This window comes from Siphateles boraxobius, unplaced genomic scaffold (genome assembly GCF_051911475.1).
Source record: "Siphateles boraxobius isolate OS27281-9 unplaced genomic scaffold, OSU_SipBor_1 1, whole genome shotgun sequence".
Classification (NCBI taxonomy): Eukaryota; Metazoa; Chordata; class Actinopteri; order Cypriniformes; family Leuciscidae; genus Siphateles; species Siphateles boraxobius.
In genome coordinates, this window is record NW_027508699.1 from 13,085,895 (window position 1) to 13,108,073 (window position 22,179).

The 22,179-nt window shown below is 38.8% G+C and overlaps 1 protein-coding gene across 4 annotated transcripts in view; it reads left to right on the forward strand.

Annotated features, from left to right (window-relative positions):
- The window catches only part of dpp6b (dipeptidyl-peptidase 6b), a 196,178-nt gene that overhangs the window by 114,938 nt on the left and 59,061 nt on the right, over positions 1-22,179 (forward strand). Inside the window, exon 1 of one of the 4 annotated variants that reach the window (XM_077214907.1) lies at positions 10,957-11,249. The exons of the other annotated variants lie outside the window; for them this stretch is intronic. Within the exon in view, the coding sequence (XP_077071022.1) occupies positions 11,199-11,249 (51 nt within the window). The 5' untranslated portion in view covers positions 10,957-11,198. Of the gene's footprint in view, positions 1-10,956; positions 11,250-22,179 lie in introns of those variants that run through there. 4 annotated transcript variants of the gene reach the window in all.

A 22,179-nucleotide genomic window follows, 5' to 3' on the forward strand; every position in this document is an offset into this window, starting at 1 on the left:
CCTGGGCGACCCCCGACTACACGGGCATTCGTGCCTCGAGTTGTTAGACATTGCGACCGTTGCGCAAGCTTCCCTTGCATGTCACAAACTCACCCGTCACCTCCTCCTTGGAGTCAGACGCTTCTGAGGGCGCCTTATTCCACTCCTCCTGCTTACTCAATCGTGCCGCCATCGAGCCTCACGACAGTTATAGCCAGGGCAAGTGGAGACTCCATCCCCTGGGTCCGGCTGGGTCATGACCATTCCGGGGCCGCTCAGTTGCCCCCCCGGTTTTATTTTTCCGCCAGTGTTTGGGTAAACCGAGCGGACTACCCTTGGACAAACACTGGGACTCAGCGGCCCCAGGGGCCCGCAGAAATGCGTTTAACCCCAGTGAGCCTTCTAAAAGTGACTGCGACTCATGGTCGCCTTGCGCCTGCAAGTCAGTGAAATCATCACTCTTCATGTTGAGCAGATTTGCTCCTGAAACTCAGTGAAGTTCATCGCACTCTGGTGTTGAGCAGCAATGCTCCTGTAGCTCAGTGAGTCCATCACAGGTAGCTCAGTGAATTCATCACACGCAGTGCTGAGCAGAAATGCTCCTGGTGCTCAGTGAAGTTCCTCGCACTCAAGTGTTGAGCAGAAATGCTCCTGAAGCTCAGTGAGTTTATCACACTCAGGTGTTGAGCAGTAATGCTCCTGAAGCTCAGTGAACTTGTCACACTCAAGTGCTGAGCAGAAATGCTCCTGTCGCTCAGTGAGGTTCTTCGTACTCAAGTGTTGAGCAGAAATGCTCCTGAAGCTCGGTGAGTTTATCACACTCAGGTGTTGAGCAGGAATGCTCCTGAAGCTCAGTGAACTTGTCACACCCAAGTGCTGAGCAGAAAATGCTCCTGAAGCCCAGTGATCTTCACATGTTGTGTTGAGCAATGCTCCTGTCTTTTGCGCCCGTCACTTGCACCTACGTGCCATGTCAGGAGAGGAACAGGTCTTCATAGTTGCCCCTCATTGGCCCAACTAGACCTGGTTCCCTTCAACAGCCTTCCTGACTTCCCCTGGATTCGGGGACGGGGCACGATGGCACACGCGTTCTTCCCCCGGAGATTCCGGGCGGTCTTACATCCGAACGCGGAGGTTCAGGTGGCTATCACAAGAACATGTGTTAGTTACCATCACTTCTGCGAGCACCCCCTAGAATTGGGTAGCGTGCTTACGCCTTTAGAAGTGGAACCTAGTCGTTGAGTGCGTCTTCTCCCCTGAGGAGATCCTGAAAGCTTTCGATCACTTCAGTGCTCTCTTTCCTGCAAAATGGGTTGCAGTAGGCTGTTTTCCTAAATCACCCTCAAAATGATGTTGCCTCGGTGATTAAACGACGCTCATCGTGTTGCAGAAGTATGCAGAAGCACGTTCTGATCGTCAGGTTCCTGAGGAGCAAGGTCTTGTAAATCCTTGTGTCCCTCTTTATCCTCTTGGGCCTTGTCCCTGGTGCGACTGCACTGCAGAGACCGCCCCTGAGCCACTGCAGGTAGTGAGTTAAAAATTCTGTTATATCAGTTCTCCTGCTCGCGTGGTCTCTACTAGAGGGTAGGGACTTGCTCGCTTTCGGTCAACGTATTGTGCCTGGAGTCTGGGCCGGCTAACTCTCACAAGCTGAGATCCCGGCTCGGATTGTGCCCAAGGTTCCTACCTCTCCCGTAATAGGAGCAGGTGGTGAGCCTGCAAGCGCTGCCCTGGAGGAGGCAGATCCAGCCCTGGCTTCTCTGTCCGATTCGCTTGGACGTGTACAGAATGCAAGTCATAGACCTCAGACCAGCTCTTCAAATATCTGTGGAATTCAGCAGAGAGGGAAGGCTGTTTCCATGCAAAGTTGCACTTAGTGCTTGCCTTCATTTCGGCAAAGATCCGAGATGCAACATGTCCACTTAGGTGTTGAGCTCCTCTATGATGAGTGTAAAGTGCTCCGCCTGGGCGTTGACGATATACTTTGCTAAACAGATTCTAGAGTTGGGGGCTGGACGACACCTAGTTGAACCGCTGCTTCCCGTGGGCTCCCTTCTCATGAAGCCAGTTTCACCGTGAGCCCGGTTCAAGTGTCGGCTTGCTGCGCCATTCCCCTCCTATGGACTGGATACGTGCGCCTTTCTACTCCAGTTGAGTTCCCTTAAAATTGAACCCTGTTGAGTTCCTCCACACCCCTCCGACGTCGGACGTGCGGAACGTCTGGTGTTAGGCCTACCACTCGTAAGCAGTGTGGAACCTGTGTTAGGCTGGGTCCATATGTTGCGGTCCCTTCGGTGACCCCATATGTGTATTCTTCCACGATACGGCTCCCTGCGGTGAGCCCGTGTCTTCCCTCGGCAGAGTCTCTCTGCCGTCACTGTCCGGTGTGTCTCCCCCCGTCTTAGGCTGGAGCCACCCCAGTGACATTCCATATGTTAGACTGCCCGGTTTCCGCCCAGTTCATATGTGTATTCTCCACATTTCCTCCCTCGGGTTGGATGTGGCTTCCGCAGCGTCCCTTCCTTCCAACGTACGGGGAACGCTTTCCCAGTGGTCCTGTAGGAACAGCAGTGACTTCCCTGGCCTAAGCCCTGTCCTTCCCCGCCTTAAGTTTGCGGGGGCATCAGGAGGCTTTGGTTTAGGCACTGGAAGGTGGCAGCGTTAGTGGCGTGTTCAATGGTTGATCCCATTTCAGTCGCGTCGACTACGTCCGACGTTATCGACTGAAAGGGAACGTCCTGGTTGCGTATGCAACCCACCGTTCCCTGAAGGAGGGAACGGAGGACGTAGTCCCCTTGCCACTACCGCTGGACCACCGCTGACCCCGGGTTACTCTCGGCTCCTCAGCGAAAAGCAACTAGTGCGTGCATCCACTTCCGTATTTATACCCGCGCCGCGGGGGCGGAGTGTGTGATGCGAATCACGCACGCCAATTACATTGGCTCGTTCAATAGTACTCGAAGATGATAGGCTCCCTAGCGTGATCCCATTTCAGTCGCGTCGACTACGTCCTCCGTTCCCTCCTTCAGGGAACGGTGGGTTGCATACGCAACCAGGACGATTGTGTACAATATGTTTTTCAGCAGTTTTTAAAAAGGACATTAAAATGTGTCTGTCAAATACAATACACTAGGCTTCGTAATGTTAATGGTTCGTAATACAACTCTCTCATTTTTTAACATTCATTTTAGGAGGTTAACACTATTCCTAGATAACTATGTGGAATTTATGTAAGAGACTTTGGCCATAAGAATATTTCAAGTACAAAATGGTTTGGCAGTTTACAACAGAAACGATTTGTACGATTAGAACAGCATGTGAAATCCCTCTCTCGAGCCAGACAGCTCCCTTTCTACAATTTCCTATCAGGAAAAAGGGGTGTTGGCGCCATCAGCATGCAGGCATTTCGACTGTACTCAGAGAGAGATGAGGGTCAAAGTTTAGCTCTCTACATTGCTACAATTCATGATTTGGCACCAATAAATGAGGTTTTCCGAGATGAGTTCTGTATACTCTATTGTCTTCGTTCCTCTTCTGTTTTGCAGTTGTGTTTTGCAAAATAGCACATTGTTCCTGATGTGATGCCAGCATTGTGTTTGGTTTTTACTTTGGATTAAGGTCTGATATGTTTTACTGCCATCGATAAATAATACACAATACATGTATTTAGAAGTGCAGAAAAATGCAGAGGTTCCACTGGTGAACTAAAAAAAATGAATATTGAATACTGCAGTCACTATGTGAGATTTAAAATATTATAATTATAAGAATATTAATTTGAAAAATACTGTATAGGAGCCTCCAATTTTCCAGTATGTATATACAGTATGTATAATGACATTTCTAATGTGAAGAATTAATATCAGCCACAATTTTGATATTTGCCCGTTTTTACTAACACAGCTTAGACAGAGTGATGTGAAAACAGAGTAGCAGTACTACAGTTGTAAAGTTGCAATGAAAAGAAGGTAGCAACAGATCTTTTATTCCCTATCGAGAACAAAATGTACGACAGGGACTTTGTTCTATCCATTGGTTGGTGATTGCATTTTGAGTGTTGGCCTTTGCACTCAAAAACAAAATGTGAACTTGCAGTCAATTTCTGTTTATGTCACCAGAGAGAATTCTATCCTTTTCACTGAAAGATTGAGTTGTGACATTTTGATTAAAATGATGAAATGTTGGCGAAATAGATAAGGTGAACAGTTATTGTTGCTTAACTCATACTCTTCACATACTACTTATAACCAGTACACAGTATTTACTTTTCGATATGATGTACGCTTCAGCTAGCCTCTGCTTTGTTAATACGAGGTCTGTTGTTATTTACTGCACTTGAATGAGCATGTCCTCCATTGAGTCCTTGTTTCACCTTTTCCTTTGCTTTTGAAATCAACCACTGAACAGGCAAAATATGGACAGCTTTCCGCTTCCTCCGTCTCGTATAGCCACAAGAAGCGGGCTGGATAATCGACATGCTGGTAAATCTATTCATGGCAGAGTCTCCGAGTGTGACTAATGCAACGTCTCTGTGCATTAGCTGCGAGCGTTAGAGACACGAGAAAGGCTGGAAGTAGATCAAAAAATAGATAATTTTTTTCATTGTTTATGTCTTGTAATATGGTGTTGCCTGCTTCGTGAAACATCTCAATATGAGATTGACGACGTGGAAATGAATCCTTGCCAGTCCCAGCACACAGCCTGCCATCACTTGGCCTCATGGCCTTGAGATGTTGTTTCTACTGCTTAAATTAGCGCTCAAGCTATCCATTAGCAGACCGTTTTCCACTGATACTGAAAGATGTGTTGTTTAGCTGGATTGTTTTATTTGTGGTGATCAGATTGTGGGTCTTCTGAGCATAGATCAGACCAGGCCTACTTCCTTTCAGCATCCTTTTATGCACATTGCGATATTCAAACGAATATTCACTCAATAATTATTTTTCTGCAAGAGTGGCTGTAGCTTTAAGATTTCTTTGGTGCCATTTATAATTTAGCTTGTTTGACATGTAAAACTCTCAGAATGATGTCATTTATGTTTGTATACTCCTGCTCTTATTTCCAGCAGCAAGATTTATTGATTACTGTAACTTTTGTGCCATGCACGTGAAATAACTAAATGACAAAATGGTGTAGGTAGTGGAAATGATTGTTCACTTTCTCGCTGCTCCGCTTAGCCAAGCGGCATGGCAATTGGTGTTAGTTGCCATGACAACATTCATTGTAAAGTGAGACAGCGAGAAAGAAATGAAGTATGTTTCTGTTCAAGGGAATTAAGGAACAATTAAGCAACCAAAATAGTACACTAATTACTACAGCAATTTAATTATAACATATTTATTCACATTTCTTTTTGTTGTGCTCTTGACTGTGGGATCAAATTTCTTCTCTGTGATTTTGAATGTATAATTAGGTCTGTTTTAAGTTAAAATACAGAAATGCCCATTACTGCATAAGTAATGAGCAGAAAAACTTTCACTTTTATCAGGAAAAGACCAGAAACCAGGACTCAAACTCGGGTTACCTTCAACCTGAGACCACTTTGCCTGATTAGAAATGATAGAAAATCATTTTATAGTGTATTTATTCTTATTAATAAAAATGTCTTTATAGAATATCTCACATTACAGAAGAGAAAAATTTAAATAAAATATTGTCTATATGTTTTCAGTTAGCCTTTAGTTAAGTAAGATAACAGAATGTTCCTTTTTTCAGACATTGACAACGTTGATTGCTTGAATTAATTATTTGAGAGTTAGGACAGAATGCAAGCTTTTTAGTGAATGCATACATATAATTATTGTACGGCTGTATATGTATACATATAACACACAAGTCATATGGACATTACAATCCAGGCTCATTGGGAAAAACTTGCCTGTGGCGACATTTCTGCAACATGACATTCTGTTGCTTTTTGCACATTTCGCTACACTTTCAAAGTGAAGTGTCCAGTGAGTGGTGCTAAAAGGTCATACAGCTTTATCCTAAACAGATGAATGGAATCTGGTAACGTTTTATTATGTTGGTTGCTGTAGCTTATATCGTGGCAGTTTTTGTAAAAATATGTCCGGTAAGTGGCTCTAAAAGGTTAATTCTTGCATTTGACAAATGTACCACCTACAGTTAACCCTACCCTAAACCTAACCGATAGTGTAAACAAAACAACCATGAGATAAAAACACAATTGTTAATCAACTATGCCCCTTTAACTTACTAAGTCTTTAAACTCTTATAGTGACTAATGTTTCACAGCACTCGTACATGAGCTCTCTGCATCGAAATTGCAATGCTGTACCAGGTGAGAAACAGAGAAAGTTTACTACATCATAAAAGACATTATGGCGGGAAGAGCAACGACAGACACAGTGGGTAGCGTCAGGCCTCAGAGAGGCATTTATTGACATAAAAATAAACATACAATTTTCACTTACGACTTGGCAGCGCGTAAATCCCTCCCCACTCCCCTCCTGGACATGCTCTCCCGAGGAGAGGCGCAAGTTACCAAGTGACTAGTTATAGTGTAGGGGGCGGGACTCTTTAGATTCTAGAGCATTTAATTGAACAGAAAATCTGATGAGAAGCTGAAGTGCAGAGTGATCAAAATCTTAGATCCATATTGGGGGAAGTGAGAGATTGTGAGTTTTAAATTCTTATATATTCTAAATGTGAATGTTGTCATTGTTTTGGACCACACAAGCTTACAGATAACAGTTAAGCTAACATATTCATACTAAAAGCCAAAGAACTTTGGATTTCAAGTGGACTTTAAAGGGGTGGTAAAACACGATTTCACATTTCTAACTTTAGCTAGTGTGTAATGTTGCTGTTTGAGCATAAACAACATCTGCAAAGTTACAGCGCTCAAAGTCCAAAGCAAACGGAGATATTTGCTTTTAAAGAAATAAATTTCTAAGGACTACAGCAAACAGCCGGTTTTGGACTACACGACATTCCTCCAGGGTTGCTGACGTTAGCAAACTCCAATAAACCCCTCCTCCGAGAATACGAAATAAGGGGGGCGAGACCATTTTATATTGCGTTGGATAAGAGTTATTGTGGTATAGGAGTGTTGTTGCCGCTGCAATGTCGTCGAAACGCTGTTATTTTCATCAGTGCCCGGATTGCAGGTCCACTTTGTTCCTATAGGGTCGCGGGAGTTAGGGATCAATGGTTAATTATTACCCATATCTCGCTCTCTGTGCTGCACATTTTACGGAGGAAAGCTTCCACAATCTTGGCGAGTTCAATGCAGGATTCGCACAATGGCTTGTGCTGAAAGATGGAGCAGTTCCAACTTTAAGAACAGAAGCTGTTGTTTACGGGCCACAATCTGTAAGTATGATTTATTTTTCGTCTATGTGTTTTCCTGTAATAGTTCGTATTGTTAATTGTACGTTGTATCAAGGAAGTAAACAAATGACAACTCTGTTTGGCTCTGCAAACCAGCTTGTTAAATGCTCATTCATACTTAACGTTATCCGACAAACACCTAACATTACAAACTTTTTTTAAATCTCAACAGCGAACTTGGAATTAGAGTAAATTATTCTTTGATTAGAGCTTTTATGTATTGTTTATCGCTTGTTTATCTACAGGCATGCTAAACATGGTTCTGTGTTTGATTTGGCTACTGTAGTAAATCCAATGTTTAGGCCGTGTGTCCACCAAAGCGTTTTTAGCCAGCTGAAAACGCTTAGCTGTTGGCGCTTGAGAGCGTTTTTGCAGCGCTGCGTTTTTTCAGTTGAGACGATTCGTTGCTATGATACAGAATATCCGCAGCACAGTTTACTTGTAACTGATTTCGCAGATAATTTGTTTCATACTAAAAATTTATTTTTCAACCACTTTGTTCGGTTAGCTCTGCTGGTTGATGTCGTTGTACAGAAAGAATGTTGTGACAGTTGGTCGGTGTGGTATTAGTCCCGCCCCTCCTCCACTGTGATTGGACAGCTGGGTAAAAAGTGACAGTGATGAGCGCTGCGTTTTACCCAAAGTTGAACATTTTTCAACTCACGGTGACCAGTAAAAAACGCCGGGCGCTCAGCGCTTGAGCGTTAAATACACGCTCAGCGCCTCGTTACGCTCATGGCGTTTAAAAAACGCACTGCTCCCATTGAAAACATTTGGAATTTTACGCCAGCTGCGTGAAAAAACGCTTTGGTGGACACACGGCCTTAGTGTTCGTTTTGGGTTAACAGTTCTGTCGACAGATATTTGTCTACAATCGCTCTAAAAATACAAAAGTAACCGTGTCATACAGTCAGTAACGATCACTATAGATCTGCAGTCTTTACTAAAAAAAAATCCCTTTGAGGACTGTAGTATAATTTGTTAGAACGATTATATGAAATTCTTGTTTATTGAGCTTATTTTTTTGTAATACTATAATAATTAGTACACTTAAATAACAGCGTATCTAAAAGGTAATGAGACAACAAAAAGCAAACCTTTCTGAAACGTTGTTTAACAGCCTTTCTTGAACAGGTTCTGCTCGATCATCTTCACTCTCTGGGTCTGATTCGGGCTCAAATTGGTATGGTTTTATTGACGCCATCGTTTATAATACACCAAAGCACAAACTGGCTACCGTTAAAGGTAAGGGGCGTGACGTTTCCGGAAAACGTGCACTAGTCGGTTAGGGAATCACAACACACTGGGCCAGCTAACCAATCTGAGCCCATTGCGTATTTTTGAGGGACTGGCTTCATAGAACCAGGAAACCATCAGACCGTTTTTACAAGTAGGGACAGAGCAGTGTAGAATAAAGGTAAAATATATGAAAAATAATTCAATTTTTTTTTAAATTAAGCATGAACACATGTTACAGTTCACTCCACAAACACAATCAAGCCTTTGAAAAAAATGTGTTTTACCACCCCTTTAACAGCAGCAGGGAAGAGGCTTCTTTCGAACCTGGCGAAGGGCGGCGATTTAAATGACGGGGTTTGGATGGCAATAAGGGGGAGGCAGCCGTTCCATCACACCATACATATGGAGCTGGTTATGTGATTCATGCGTAAAATTGTATTAGGTTTACAAAATCATGCACTATAGTCGTAACATACTGTTGTGCAAGTACCCGTGCAAAAAAAAATATTGATCAATAATCTTCCCCTATAATCATAATTTGTGTGAAAAGAAATGGCACTTGTGTTCATTTCACTTGGAACTGCAGTGAATTATGTATCGGTGTGTTTTAGAAGTTTGGCAGAATAGGATCACTTTTCCAGTCAGCATGGGACATAATGGGGTTTTGTGGTCCTTTTTTTTATCCTTTTCCTAGTTACAGTTTTATATTTTTACTTTGTTTTAATGTATTATGTTCTACACAATGAAGACATTCATACAGGTTGAAAACAACATAAGGTTGAGTAAAAGATGACAGAATTGTCAATTATGGGTGAACTATCATGTCAATGAATAGTATTGGTAAGACACATGTATTTAGATAATAAAGATAACATTTGCATTTCCCCATATTACCATTTGTCTGACAAAACAGCAATTTTCTATTTCTTTTCATGAGTGCATCATTGGATCAGCGCAGAGGTGTCAGTCGGTTTTCTGATGAACTAAGCAGTCGCGGTGTCTCTCTCCCCACTTATTTAGACCTGAAACTCACTGTCACTCATTATGCTGAAGATTTCAGCCTGCTCCTTTTAGATTTCCATATGAATGTGATGAAATGGTGGTGGCGCAGACTTCTGTACAAAGAAAATGGGAATGTGGGGTGTGACACGTCTAGGGAGATGGGAGATGTGCTAAATTAGGGCTCAGTGCTGGTAAAAGAGACTGTTGAATGAGGAGTGGGTGCATGTGTAGCGTCTGGGGCGCTGTGGACCCGACACAAGCTCTGACCACACTGAACAACTGATATTAAAGAAATAATCAGATTCTCATGTTCTGCTGCAAAGCAGATTGCATGGTTAAAAGGATAGTTCACCCAAAAATGAAAATTGTCATAATTTACTCACCGTGATGTTGTTCCAAACCTGTATGAGGAACATAAAATAAGATATTTAGTTATCATCTTCCTATTTTTTCAGCTGTTTTCACTTTAATAGTACTCTAGTGTCACTTAGGTACTGATTGACCATACTTGTGACCAAACACAATGTTGAACTGTTCAACTGTTGAATCTGCCAAATAAAATAGCTACATAACACTAATTGTTATTTAATGATTGTAAGAATTTGTCTTTGCTTTTTTGCTACTGGATAATTTGATTAAAAGTAAAATAATTCAAATAATTCAGATGTCTGAAATCTTGTTGAGAGCCCTATTAACACTACCATTTGTACCTTCATATTGTGTATAGTGTTGTTAGACAGTGCATGTTCTCACTGGATGACTGATAGAAGACAAGATGTCATAACATGGACATCATCTGGGCAGCAGCCACCGCTTTTTTAATTTTAAAGCCACCTTTAAAATTAGCATGCTGTTTTGAAACGTAAACTAAAAACAAACAAACAAACTAAAAATTAACTCTTATTGTTCACTCAACTTCCTTGTGAAATGAAGTGCCCCTAATTGCATTTAATGTGAACTTGTATTGCACTTTAAATTTACTGTATAATTATATATTTTTTAAAAGAGACCCCAGCTCCTACTAAGTGGTTAAAAGTGGTACGAATTGCATTTAATATAAATGTAAAATATAATAAGCCTACATTTTCATTAATTTGCAAGTCACTTAAAGGTGCCAGAAAGCATCAATCAGTTTACATTCAATAATTGTTCCCATGGCCTTTTTATAAAAGTATTCTAAAGTGTTCTACTTTGTCACACGGGCTGTGATAGCTGATACAAGACTATGTGATTAAACTAATGTGATTTATTTATTTATTTGTTTATTTATTTATTCATTCTTTTTTTCATATGCTTAAAAGTTGTTAGTTTAATGTTTATCCACAACATTATTTAAGACATGATGGGGACATGAAAACCACTGCATTAGAAGAACCTCAAGCTGTAGTCCTGCAGCTGCGCAACGCCTCGCGTTACTTTACTGTTTGCTCTTCAGCGCGCGCTCAGCTCGAGACATATGCAGCGAGTCTAAATAAAGCGCGTATAGACTCTCTCTCTCTCTCTCTCTCTCTCTCTCTCTCTCTCTCTCTCTCTCTCTCTCCAACAATGAATTGGTTTCAGTGAGAGTAACGTTTATATTCCCTCTGAAGAGCGCCTGCATCAGTGTTTATACCCGCGTCTTCAGCATGACTTCGTCGGAATCCAGCGCGCCGGGAAAAGCGTATCAACAAGATCAGGTAGTGACATTAAAGTCAGAGAGCTTCTTCAGAGTGGTTCATGTTGTGTATGGAAGAGTAGAGGGTAGAGATCGTGGTTTTACGTTTTAAATGGCACGTTAACTGAGCATTGATTAGATTTTATATTGCATCACATTATTTTAGTTATTGTCTCGTCGTTTAAAACAAAAGACACAGCCTATAGTAGGCTAGTTATAGTAGTGTGGTAGTTATTTGGAGCAATGGATGTTTTTAATGTATTTTAAATCAAATAAATGACGACTTGGTGAGCATAAGAGACTTCCAATGATCTTCGTGCATTCAACTTTTATTCACTATAAAATATCCTGCTGAATATGTTAAAAACTTGCAGTGTTGGTATGCATTTTATTTACTGTATATTTTACAGTTTAATTAGCCTACTTTATTTCCTGAACCTACTTTGAAGACACGCCCCTTCTGTGAGCACTGCTCTGTTCTTCTGTAGGATAGGCTACTTTACTGAATTTCACTTCAGCTCTAGCTTATAGTTTATGCTTGAAACTTGGCATTGGGTCCCGCAAGTTTGTTTGTGATGTTTCTCATTTGTAAATCACTTTGAATAAAAGCGACTCCTAAATTAATAAATGTAAAAAAAAATTAACTTTCAAAGTTTATTAAAAACGAACACATGAAAAAGGGCACAAAAACACTAAAGTGTTTGTGATACTAAACGTTAATTAAACAGCATAACGTAAAATAAAATGCCCAAAATTACATAACTGATAGCAAAAAATACAAAGGAGATTTACTATTTATAATATAATCAAATAATATGTGATCTCTCACAAAGGGATTTCTGGGAACTTTTACTGCTTTTCAAGGAGGGGAATATTTTTTACTAACCAAAAAACACTAGAACAATATTTTACTATATTGACTATATTGAAAATAATAAAGATTTGCACCATATGGTAATTCATACTTTTTTTTTTTTCAAAACAACAACAAAAACAATTTAATAGTACTTCACAGTAAAATTACATGTATTGACCATTAAATCTTACATTTTATTAAAATCTGATTTTAACCTGATAGAATTCCAGGTTGTATTGATATGATATGAATAAGTTCATTTTTCATCCGAGTTGATTTATATAGTATATAATTTATATAGGCCTATTTATATAATAGAAAATAAAGATAAAGAGATAAATGTCAATGTTTTTTCAGACAAATTTCAATGTTTTCTTGTCGTAACATGGGTGCCATTTATGTCTCTTCACTGCCTGAATATTTTATAGAGAATCTCATATATTTCCATTACGTAAGATAAATGGACACCTCAGGTGGCAGTCGAAAACCACGCATAACAGATGGCCAGCGTAAACACAACTCTTTATTTCACTTTTGTGTCCCCGAGCGCAGTTATTGTGCCACCAGAAGCAAAGCATGGAAACCTGCAGTTCTCATCATTCAAATCAATTAAGCCAAACTATTGCATCTGTTGTGCTTTGATTACTTTCATACTATTCATTAATAACACATCCATCTGACCTTGTTACATTGTTCTCCAAACATAACCTGCTGCCATGCACGTGTTTCTCAACCTTAACTGAAGTCTTGTGCGACTTTTAGGATATTATACATGTTTTTTAATTTCTTAATAAAATTAAGCCGCGAGAAGAAATGAAGATATTTAGAGCGAATTCTTATTCACCCTCTCAAGCTGCTTTTTGCACTTCAGCCCCAAGTAGGGCTTTCTGATGACAATGATTAGGGTTTAAGCAGTGGAAGAATTGCCTGTCTTAGAATAGCTTTTGATTCTGCTTAAAGGAGGGGCTATATTTGGAGTGGTGGCGGCGATAAAGTGGGTCTGATAGACGGGATTAATTGGGAATTGCGTTTGATGTTCGGAGCCCAGATGAAAAAGAACATCCCCCATGAAGTACAATTATGAGCAATCAGTTCAGGCTCAGCACTGACAGACGGGAGCGTGTTTTCACCTGCCCTTCAAAGAGTGCCTGTCTGTTAGAGCAATAACAGCCAAATGGTAGTGTTGGGAACAGCTCAGCTTTGGCAGGTCTTTGGAAGGCGATTATCTCTTTAATAATGGTCTCCATACGATGATGAAGTTCCAATCGAAGAACTTTGTTCTGTGATCATTAAAGAGATTTGATAGAGGCAAAATCGCACTTAATATTCTGCTATTCATGCAGGTGTTTTTTACTTTATTGGAGGATCTCATTTAAAGTTGTCTTCTTAATAACTTGTGCTTTTTTGCGGTCTGAAAAGGCGCTTAGATAAGAGCACTTTTAAACGCCAAGTTGTGGGTTTATGTTAAACCTCGCAAGGATTGTGTGAGAATTGCTGTCTGTACTCTGTACTTCTTTCTGTCTTTTATATTTCTAGAGGTGATGGATTTTAATATCTGTGTGAGTTGTCAGTGTGACTCTATTACATGTCTGTACTCTCTGTCTCTTTCTTTATTGTGTCATACTGGTGAATCTTATTCATGTACATTTAACACCAAAATCAAAAGGTGGGGAAATTATGAACTTTAAATTGTTTGGTAGTGTGATATTTATTTTCATGACGATCAAAACACATTTCTTCTGCATACATTTTTTATTCATTTCAAAATTAATTCAAAATTCTTATTTTTAAAATAAAATACTGTGATATAAAATGGTTTCAAAAATGAAATCAAGATTACTTAAAGACAATTAACACTACTATGATGTATACATTATTTTATATCATTGGGGTTTTGGGCATTACAGTAAATGAAATGAGTGTTTTCTCAGCATTTCTCGCCATGAAGAAAATGTGCTTCATTTTCATGAAAAAATTGTCACAAAATTCAGAACTCTTAAATATTCTTAATTTTAAATTCTTTTTCTCATTGCTTTCTTATAAAATGTTTTTGGTAAGATATTACTAGAGAGTTATCATACTTTTCACTTTAAAATTCTGATCCAAATAATCAGTAATTCCTTCTGAAGGATGTAGGAACACTCGAGTCATTACTAGTAGGTGACCATGATGATTATTCACATTAATTATGAACCTGTATAGTAGTTCTAGTATGGGAGGTATGAAAAAATAGTAGTTAATAATTAGCTAACAGTGAACTACCTTATTTAACTGAGCGCTATTACTTACTAATTCGTTAATCAGGGTTTCTTGTTAGTTAATTGGGTAACACTTTATTTTGATGGTCCCTTTTGAACATTCTGTTAACTATAAGTTACTTTGCAACTACATGTCAACTAACTCTCATTAGAGTATTAGTGGACTATCAGCTTCATATCTGCAAACTCTTTATTGTGATGGTCCTCCAACAGACACTCTACTGACTATAAGTAACTTTGCAACTACATGTCAACTTATTCTAACCCTAACCCTACCAGTCTACTAATATTCTACTAATACTCTAATGAGAGTTAGTAGACACGAAGGTGCAACGTTACTTATAGACAACAGAATGTGTTAAAGGGACCATCAAAATAAAGTGAAATTGTTAATTGTAGTTAATGTTAATATTGCGTTACTCATTTGTTTTTGTGTTTCAAGTGTTACCCTTGGAAAAGGTCATTTGATTAGTAACTCTCATTACTTGTTGTAATGCGTTACCCCCGATATTCACGCACCTGTACCCCCTTTCCATATCTTCTCACTGCTATTTCACCTTTATAATCATTTTTGTAACTTATGCCCCTCTGGGCCTGTGAGCTGAAACATATGTGTTATTCCTCTGTACATATTGTAAAATAAAGCAACTAAATAGGTTTTACATTTTGAGTGCAGATCTTAGCTGTATTTTGATGATTTTTTTTCATCCACCAGATGGAAATCGTGTGTGATTGTTTGAGACTAATAGTACACCTCTGCTCAACAGGATTTGAGGTGTCATTTATGTCCACATGTACAAACCGTGTGATTTTGTGCATATCCCTAACTCTAGCTCATAGCTGCCTTAGCAAACAGCTCTAATAATATTCTGTTAGTAGTTTTCATTCTCAACCATCTCAATTTGAGCTATTTTTCTACCTACCTCCATCATCTATGAGACAAATCACAACTTGTCTTCACTAGTAGCTGTTTCTGCTGCCACAGGATGTTAATCTTGTTTTTAGACATTTGGTCAGTTCCTTTCTGCAATGTAGCAGATTGCTTCATGATTCATATTACTCCACATCATAAATGTGCTCTGATTTATTCAGTTCTGTTCTGCAATACTTCTGCAACAGTGCTGTTATTTATTTATTATTGTAGTGAGAAATATTATATAAAAGTTATTATTAGTCATTTTTTTTAATGTTTTTGAAAAAAGTTTCTTATGCTTAGTAAGGCTGCATTTATTTGACCAAAAATACAGTAAAAACTGTAATATTGAGAAATATTATTAGAATTTAAAATAACTGTTTTGTATTTTAATATATTTACAAATTTTGTTTATTCTTGTGATGGTAAATCTGAATTTTCAGCATCATTACTCCAGTCTTCAGTGTCACCTGATCCTTCAGAAATCATTCGGATATGCTGATTTGACGATCAAAAAACTTTTCTTATTATTTTCAATGTTGAAAACAGCTGAGCTGCTTATTATTTTTCTGGAAATTGTGAAATATTTTATTTCAGGATTCTTTAATTGAATAGGAAGTTCAAAAGAACAGCATTTATTTGAATCTTGTGAAACATCATTAATGTCTTAATTGTCACTTTTGATTAATTTAATGCACCCTCTTTAATAACAACAATAACAAACAAACAACAACTGAACCTTAACTTTTGAATGGTATGTATATTAATATACACACTATATATTTTTTTGCAGACCTGTCATCTTGATCGAGATGATTATAATGGGCCTATAAAATATGGTCTCTTTTATGCATCATTTATCTGTTGGTGTTGATGTGCCAATCAACTATCCTGTCTATTTCACAGTTGTAAAGTGTCCTTCACACACAGATGGCACTAAGTGCTTTCCTCCACAAATGCTGTTGCTGTCAGATTTGACACGACGGAAGATAAAAGGTGATCATGTTATTGCAGGCTAAATATATGGTGTTGTCAGAAGACAGCATCTGAGATATTGTTTCAGATGCCTCTTGCATCTTCACTCGCTGATGTTTTTATAATAAAATGGAGTGCTTTCTGTCAGAACGGAGAAACGAAAGATTATAAAGAGTGAAAGCATTTATAAATTGGTGGGAAAGTGATATCCCATTTTGACATAACAATATGTCACTTGATGACCTCGGGGAAATGAAGTGAAATATGCCTGGCGGGTGTTGAGACAAAGATTGGCCTATGATTTCTGCATTCATATGAATCAATCCATACTCTGTGATAAACATGCCTGTTAAGTGGAAGCTCTATGAGAAAAATGTGCTGCTTTACGTGTGAGTGCTGTAACAATAGCTTTCATTCATCCTCCATCATTTCCTGTTTTCTCTTTTGTTGTTTCCTAGTTTGCCCATTAGGTGTAACAAATGAAAGCAGCTTCATGTGTGTGTCGCCTTGTCTCTCGCTCAGAGTTTCACCTTCAGCTTTTCTGGGTTCTCTAATGGCTTCTTTAGGCTGAAACTAATGAACACGTCTGCTTCAGTGTCACTTTTTCATGAAATAATTCACGGCTACTCTGATCGTGGCTTGTTTTTCTGGCTAGTTTTTTGTTTCCTGGCTAGGTTTTTGAGTCTTGCCGAGGCAATATTTTCAGCATTAAGTTTGGCCCAATTTGGAGCTTATTCTGCCCAAGATTGAAAGGAAGAGAGTCCTTGACTGAAATATATCATCTGATGTTTAGGGGCTATAAAACCCTCACTCCCAGACTTTGCATAAGCCAGAGAATCAGTTCAGAACAAGTTTGAGTAAATGTTGCCATGTTTGTGTTCTGATCAGTGCTATTCATATTTCTTAAAATGATTGTGGGATCATGTTAGTTTTTTTCTGCAGTGCATTACACTGAAATATCAGCACCTCCAGCTGAAAAATATTGCTCATTTATTTGTTTACTTTCCTTCCTGAAAAGTGTACGACAAGTGATTTACAATCACATGCACAACGAGGTTATGAAAAAAAACTATGATGAATTATAAGATAACTCAACATGGGGGCCTAAATATCTTGACACTATCATTTAACCTTCAAAAAACAAGTAAAGAGTCCTGTGGACAGATAAATATAAATCTGGTGGCAGAACAGGTATTATTGTTGTACATGTAATAAAAGCTAACCATTTCTTTTATTATTACCTCAGTAATTCATCATTGGCTATTTTTAACCTAATATCATTCATTCCACTTATTTTGTATTTAAGGGATAGTTCATCCAAAAAAAGCCAATTCTTGTCAAGGAAGCAGGTGATTTCTGTTCCGGTGCTCGGGTTCATCAACTCATGATTCAGTGATCCATTGGGAGTGATTCTTATTAAAGGGAAAATGATCTGTGAATAATGTCTGTAATCTCGCTCTGTTCCTCAGAAAAGTCACCATATGGCTTCAGAAGACTTGGAATATAGTGCATTGGTCATACTACTTTTAGAGACTATTTTTATGGTTTGTCTTTTGTTTTGCTCTGTTTTACATTTTGTCTTGTTCTGTTCTGTTGGGAGGGACATATATGGTCTACATTCTCTGTATAAAAATAGCTTCATGAAATTCCTTTAAAATTCTCCTTTAATGTTCCATGAAAATATTACTATATGGCTGTAAGAAAGATATCATGAGGGTGAGTAAATGATGACAGGATTTTTATTTTTAAACTGTCCAAATTAAGTTTCATACTGGAGATTTTTGAGTATCTTAGCATGTCGGCCTCAATGTGATGAAGAGATCTCGGTAGAGATGACCGGTTACAATGTGAAAAGCTTCTCGATGGTTGCTCATGGTTAGGAATGTGCTTTGGTTTGTTCACTGGTCATTTAAAATGTTGGAGAATCTCAGGGAATCAGACAATGAATGGCCTACTGCGTCCTCAGTTGCAGCAAAACTGTTATAATTCAGGTTGTAGGGTAAAAGAAACAAATCTAGAACATCTCTCATGGTTACTATAATGAAATAAATGAATTCTAGCTGAGCTAACAGATAAATGACGGATGACAGAAAGCTTATATTGCTGCAAGCATTGGTGTTTGTCTTCTGCTTAAAATAAAACACTCAGCTGCTGCAAAGGTCATCCCAAAATCAATAACATTTCAATTACAAGCAAACAAGTCTGTGGCATATTATGCCCCACAGTAGATTTCTTGCGAGATCTCATTTTGATGTTTTCTCGAAGGTCTATATATCAAAATATCAAACCAAGCATCATTTATTTTAAAGATAGCACAAGAACATTTTTCAGGCAAACCATTTATTAGGTTTAAAATGATAACACAATAGATAAACTGTTCAAAATGAATACCACATCCTTTTGAATGTGTTGTGAAATGTTAGAGGATCTCGTTCATAGTTAATGTGATGAACTACACCTGTGGTTGGGTCTCACTTGGTAGCCCCAATAACCTCGAATCTGTTGAAAAATGGCAATTTGCATGCCAAGCCACTCCCCCATACATACAGGTAAATAAGATGGCGACACGCATCCACTCATTCAGTTTTATGCTGAGGAGCCGAGATGCTTTTCATTCAGTGGGGTGGTTCAGGGTTGTGGCAGGAAGGACGTAACGTCTTGTTCCCTCCGTTCCCTTTACATCAGTTACGAAGACGTTCCCTAACTGTCAGTCATGTTCACCGTTAAGTTCGAAGACTGACAAATGGAGTCCCTATAGAAAAGAGTCACAACTACTAACCTAAAGGTGACATGTTATGCCCCTTTTCCCAAGATCGTCTGTGAAATTTCAGCTCAAAATACCCCCCAGGTTATTATTTGTCAAATTTGGCCCTTTTTGGGTGTGTGTCCTTTTAAATGCAAATGAGCTGCTGCTCCCCACCCCCGTTTAACAGAGGGACGATCCTTTACACCAGCTTCGGCTTTTCCGGCAATAACAAAATAAGCCAATAATCTCAGAAATAACCAATAGTGGAGTGCAGCCATAGGTTTTTTTTTTCTTGAACTATACCTTATAATTACTGGTTAAAAAAAATCTTCTTCCATCATCTTAACATAACAGGTTATTTGGCAAAACCCAGCATTTTGACTCCTTGAGGCCGACAGCAGGGGTTGTTGGTAATTGGTGAGATTAGAGAAGAGAAAGGTAGCTTTAATTAGCACCTGCTAATTAAACGACTGATCTGGTGTACCATTAAAATGGCAGATCAGTGAAGCACAAACACAGTAGCACATCAACAGTACAACAGAATACCTGATGCAGATGTCCTTAAGGTTAATAAATAGATTTTAATGCGTGGGTGGAACATCACAGATGCCGTATCATTTAACAGCTGCTGTGCACAGACAGGATGTAATATACAACACAAAGATGTTTCCTCTTTAGTGTATGGACGCTCCATATACTCCTGCACCAAACATGGAAATTGTGATATTTTCCATGCACAATCGAGAGGGATTGTGTCTGTTCAGTTATAAGTTCAAAAGCACTCCGTCGCCTCTTCAGTCTGAACCATATCACAGACAAAGACCTGGCCTATTATTGTGTAACATGTCCTGCTGTGGCATATCTTTTAAAGGACCCTCTGACCCTTGTGTCAATGGGCTAATTGAACCTATTGGACTTATTTGTGTCTCCACAGAAGATCCTCCAATTTTCCGGCAGGATGTTGTTTCATTTGAATGACATCAGATGGATGTCTGACCGGTTAGCCCTGAATCTGATCCTCTGACTTGCATGCATTCTTTAATTAGAACTTAACACCGATTATAATGGCTTGACATAGATTCATCCTTGATGTGTATGGAGACTGTTTCATATTGCTGATGTGGAACAATCACTTGAGCTAAAAGTCGGCCAATGACCAATCAAAACTGGCCCAGTTAACTTTCAAATATGCCACTCTCAAAAACAAAATACAGATTTTAGATTAATATGCATTTTCGGATTTTTTTAAAGGGGATGTCTAATGCTATTTAATGTATTCTTACTTATTTACACAGTTAAAGAGTTGGATTCTCAATAGTAAATATAGCTCTAGTTGATGTGTGTACACGCTCTTTAGGAAGAGTTGCCCATACAAGGAATTCCACCCTTTATGTCATACAGGGCCATACTCGGAAAAAAAATGTTCTGAAAGTGGATTTGGCACAGAAATACTCTGTTATACATTCAACCAGAGCGAGAGCAAGAGTGCGCCCATCAACTTGCAAGTTCGGGTTACGGAAGCCGTTGGCAGCGCCTCCGGGAGCTCGGCTGTTTTTGGAAAGACTCGGTATAGCATATCTGTCTTTTGTGATAAAACTAAAGACTCTTCGGAGATATGAAGGATGCAATACTACTCTATTCTATAGGTAGGCTACTCAAGATTAACATGAGATTGGCTGAAACTGCATGTGTTATGTTCCCTTTAAATTTGTAGTCATACTCTACATATTGTTAATGGCAGAATTTTTTGTTGTTGCCAAAATTCATTATAATTGAAAAAAAAAGTAACCTGACCAGTGTTGTTATTGTTAACTAAAACTAATCTAAAAATATTTAAAAATATTTTTCTTAATTTAAATAAAATATATATAGAAAAATACTTTTTCACTGCAACTTCAGCAATGTTGTAAAAACTAGCGCTGGAAAGCCTACCTTAGGTAATTTTTTTACACTATGCTAAACTGCATAATATCTCATCATTAATACTTCTCACCATTTATTCCCAGGATACGACCGATTGCTTTCCATATATCCTTCTTTTTTAACGTATCCTTGAGAAGACTTGTCAAACAGTGGAGTATTTTTTTTTGTACCTCGACGAATAACTTCTCTGCAATGTCATTTGCCATTTTAAATGCACAAGACCTTTAAATTAGAATGGATTCTGATTGGCTGTCAGTGTTTTATCGTTCGACAGCTGGAAAAAAATCGTTCTGAAAGTGATTGCAACGATATCGTTCCTCATATCTTTATCGTTATAGTTGTGGTGTGAACTTTGTTATTCTTTAATATGGAGAACGATTTTTAGAATTATATCTTTATCGTTATCTTTACAGTTATCGTGCTTGGTGTGAACGGGCCTTTACTCTAATATCAGGGTTTCCAATGCGTTCATTTATTTGTGGCGGCCCGCCACAATATCAACCGTTGTTTTTTTATTTACGTTTTTACTTTTTTACTAAGCCTATTTAAAATCGTATTTGATTGCAGAGCGCCGTAGCGCATTCGCGCCGTATACCTCTCGCTCGTCCCTCTCTCTCTCTCTCTCTCTCTCTCTCTCTCTCTCTCTCTCTCTCACTCACCCGTACCTCTCGCACTCTCTCTCCCTCATGGAACACCGCTGCACAAATCTGTCCAACACAGCGCTGTCAATGTTGGAGACTCAGCATTAAAAAAAGTTATTAGCCAGCATGCAAGGAGCCTAGCTAATAAGGAGAGCTAAGTTATTGTTAGAATACAGCTGGATTTTCGAGGTTAGCACGCTGTATATAGCTGGTAGTCAATATCGATGCACGCGCCTAGCGCCCCCCTCACCAAAATCCCCCGGCCCCCGTGCGCCACAGTTACACTGTCATTCTGTGGGAAACACTGAATATTAAAATGAAAATTGACAGTAAAACGTATAATATATATTCAAAAAATATTAATAAATAATATAATAAAATGTAAATAATTTTAAGATAGCACTGAGCCCTACAAACTCTAACTTAATGAATCTAAAACATGTTTTAGAGTCCATGGGTCACAACTCAAAAATGGGTCTAATGCCAACCTGATTCAAATCTGTTTAGTTTTTGTAGTCCGCTCAGGAACAATCTGATTCAATCACATTTGTAGGTGGTTTGAAATCGGATTAAAATCTGATTTATGTTAGTACTGTATGTTTAAGTCTGAATGGTTTTGTCTTTTTTTATTATTTGTTGC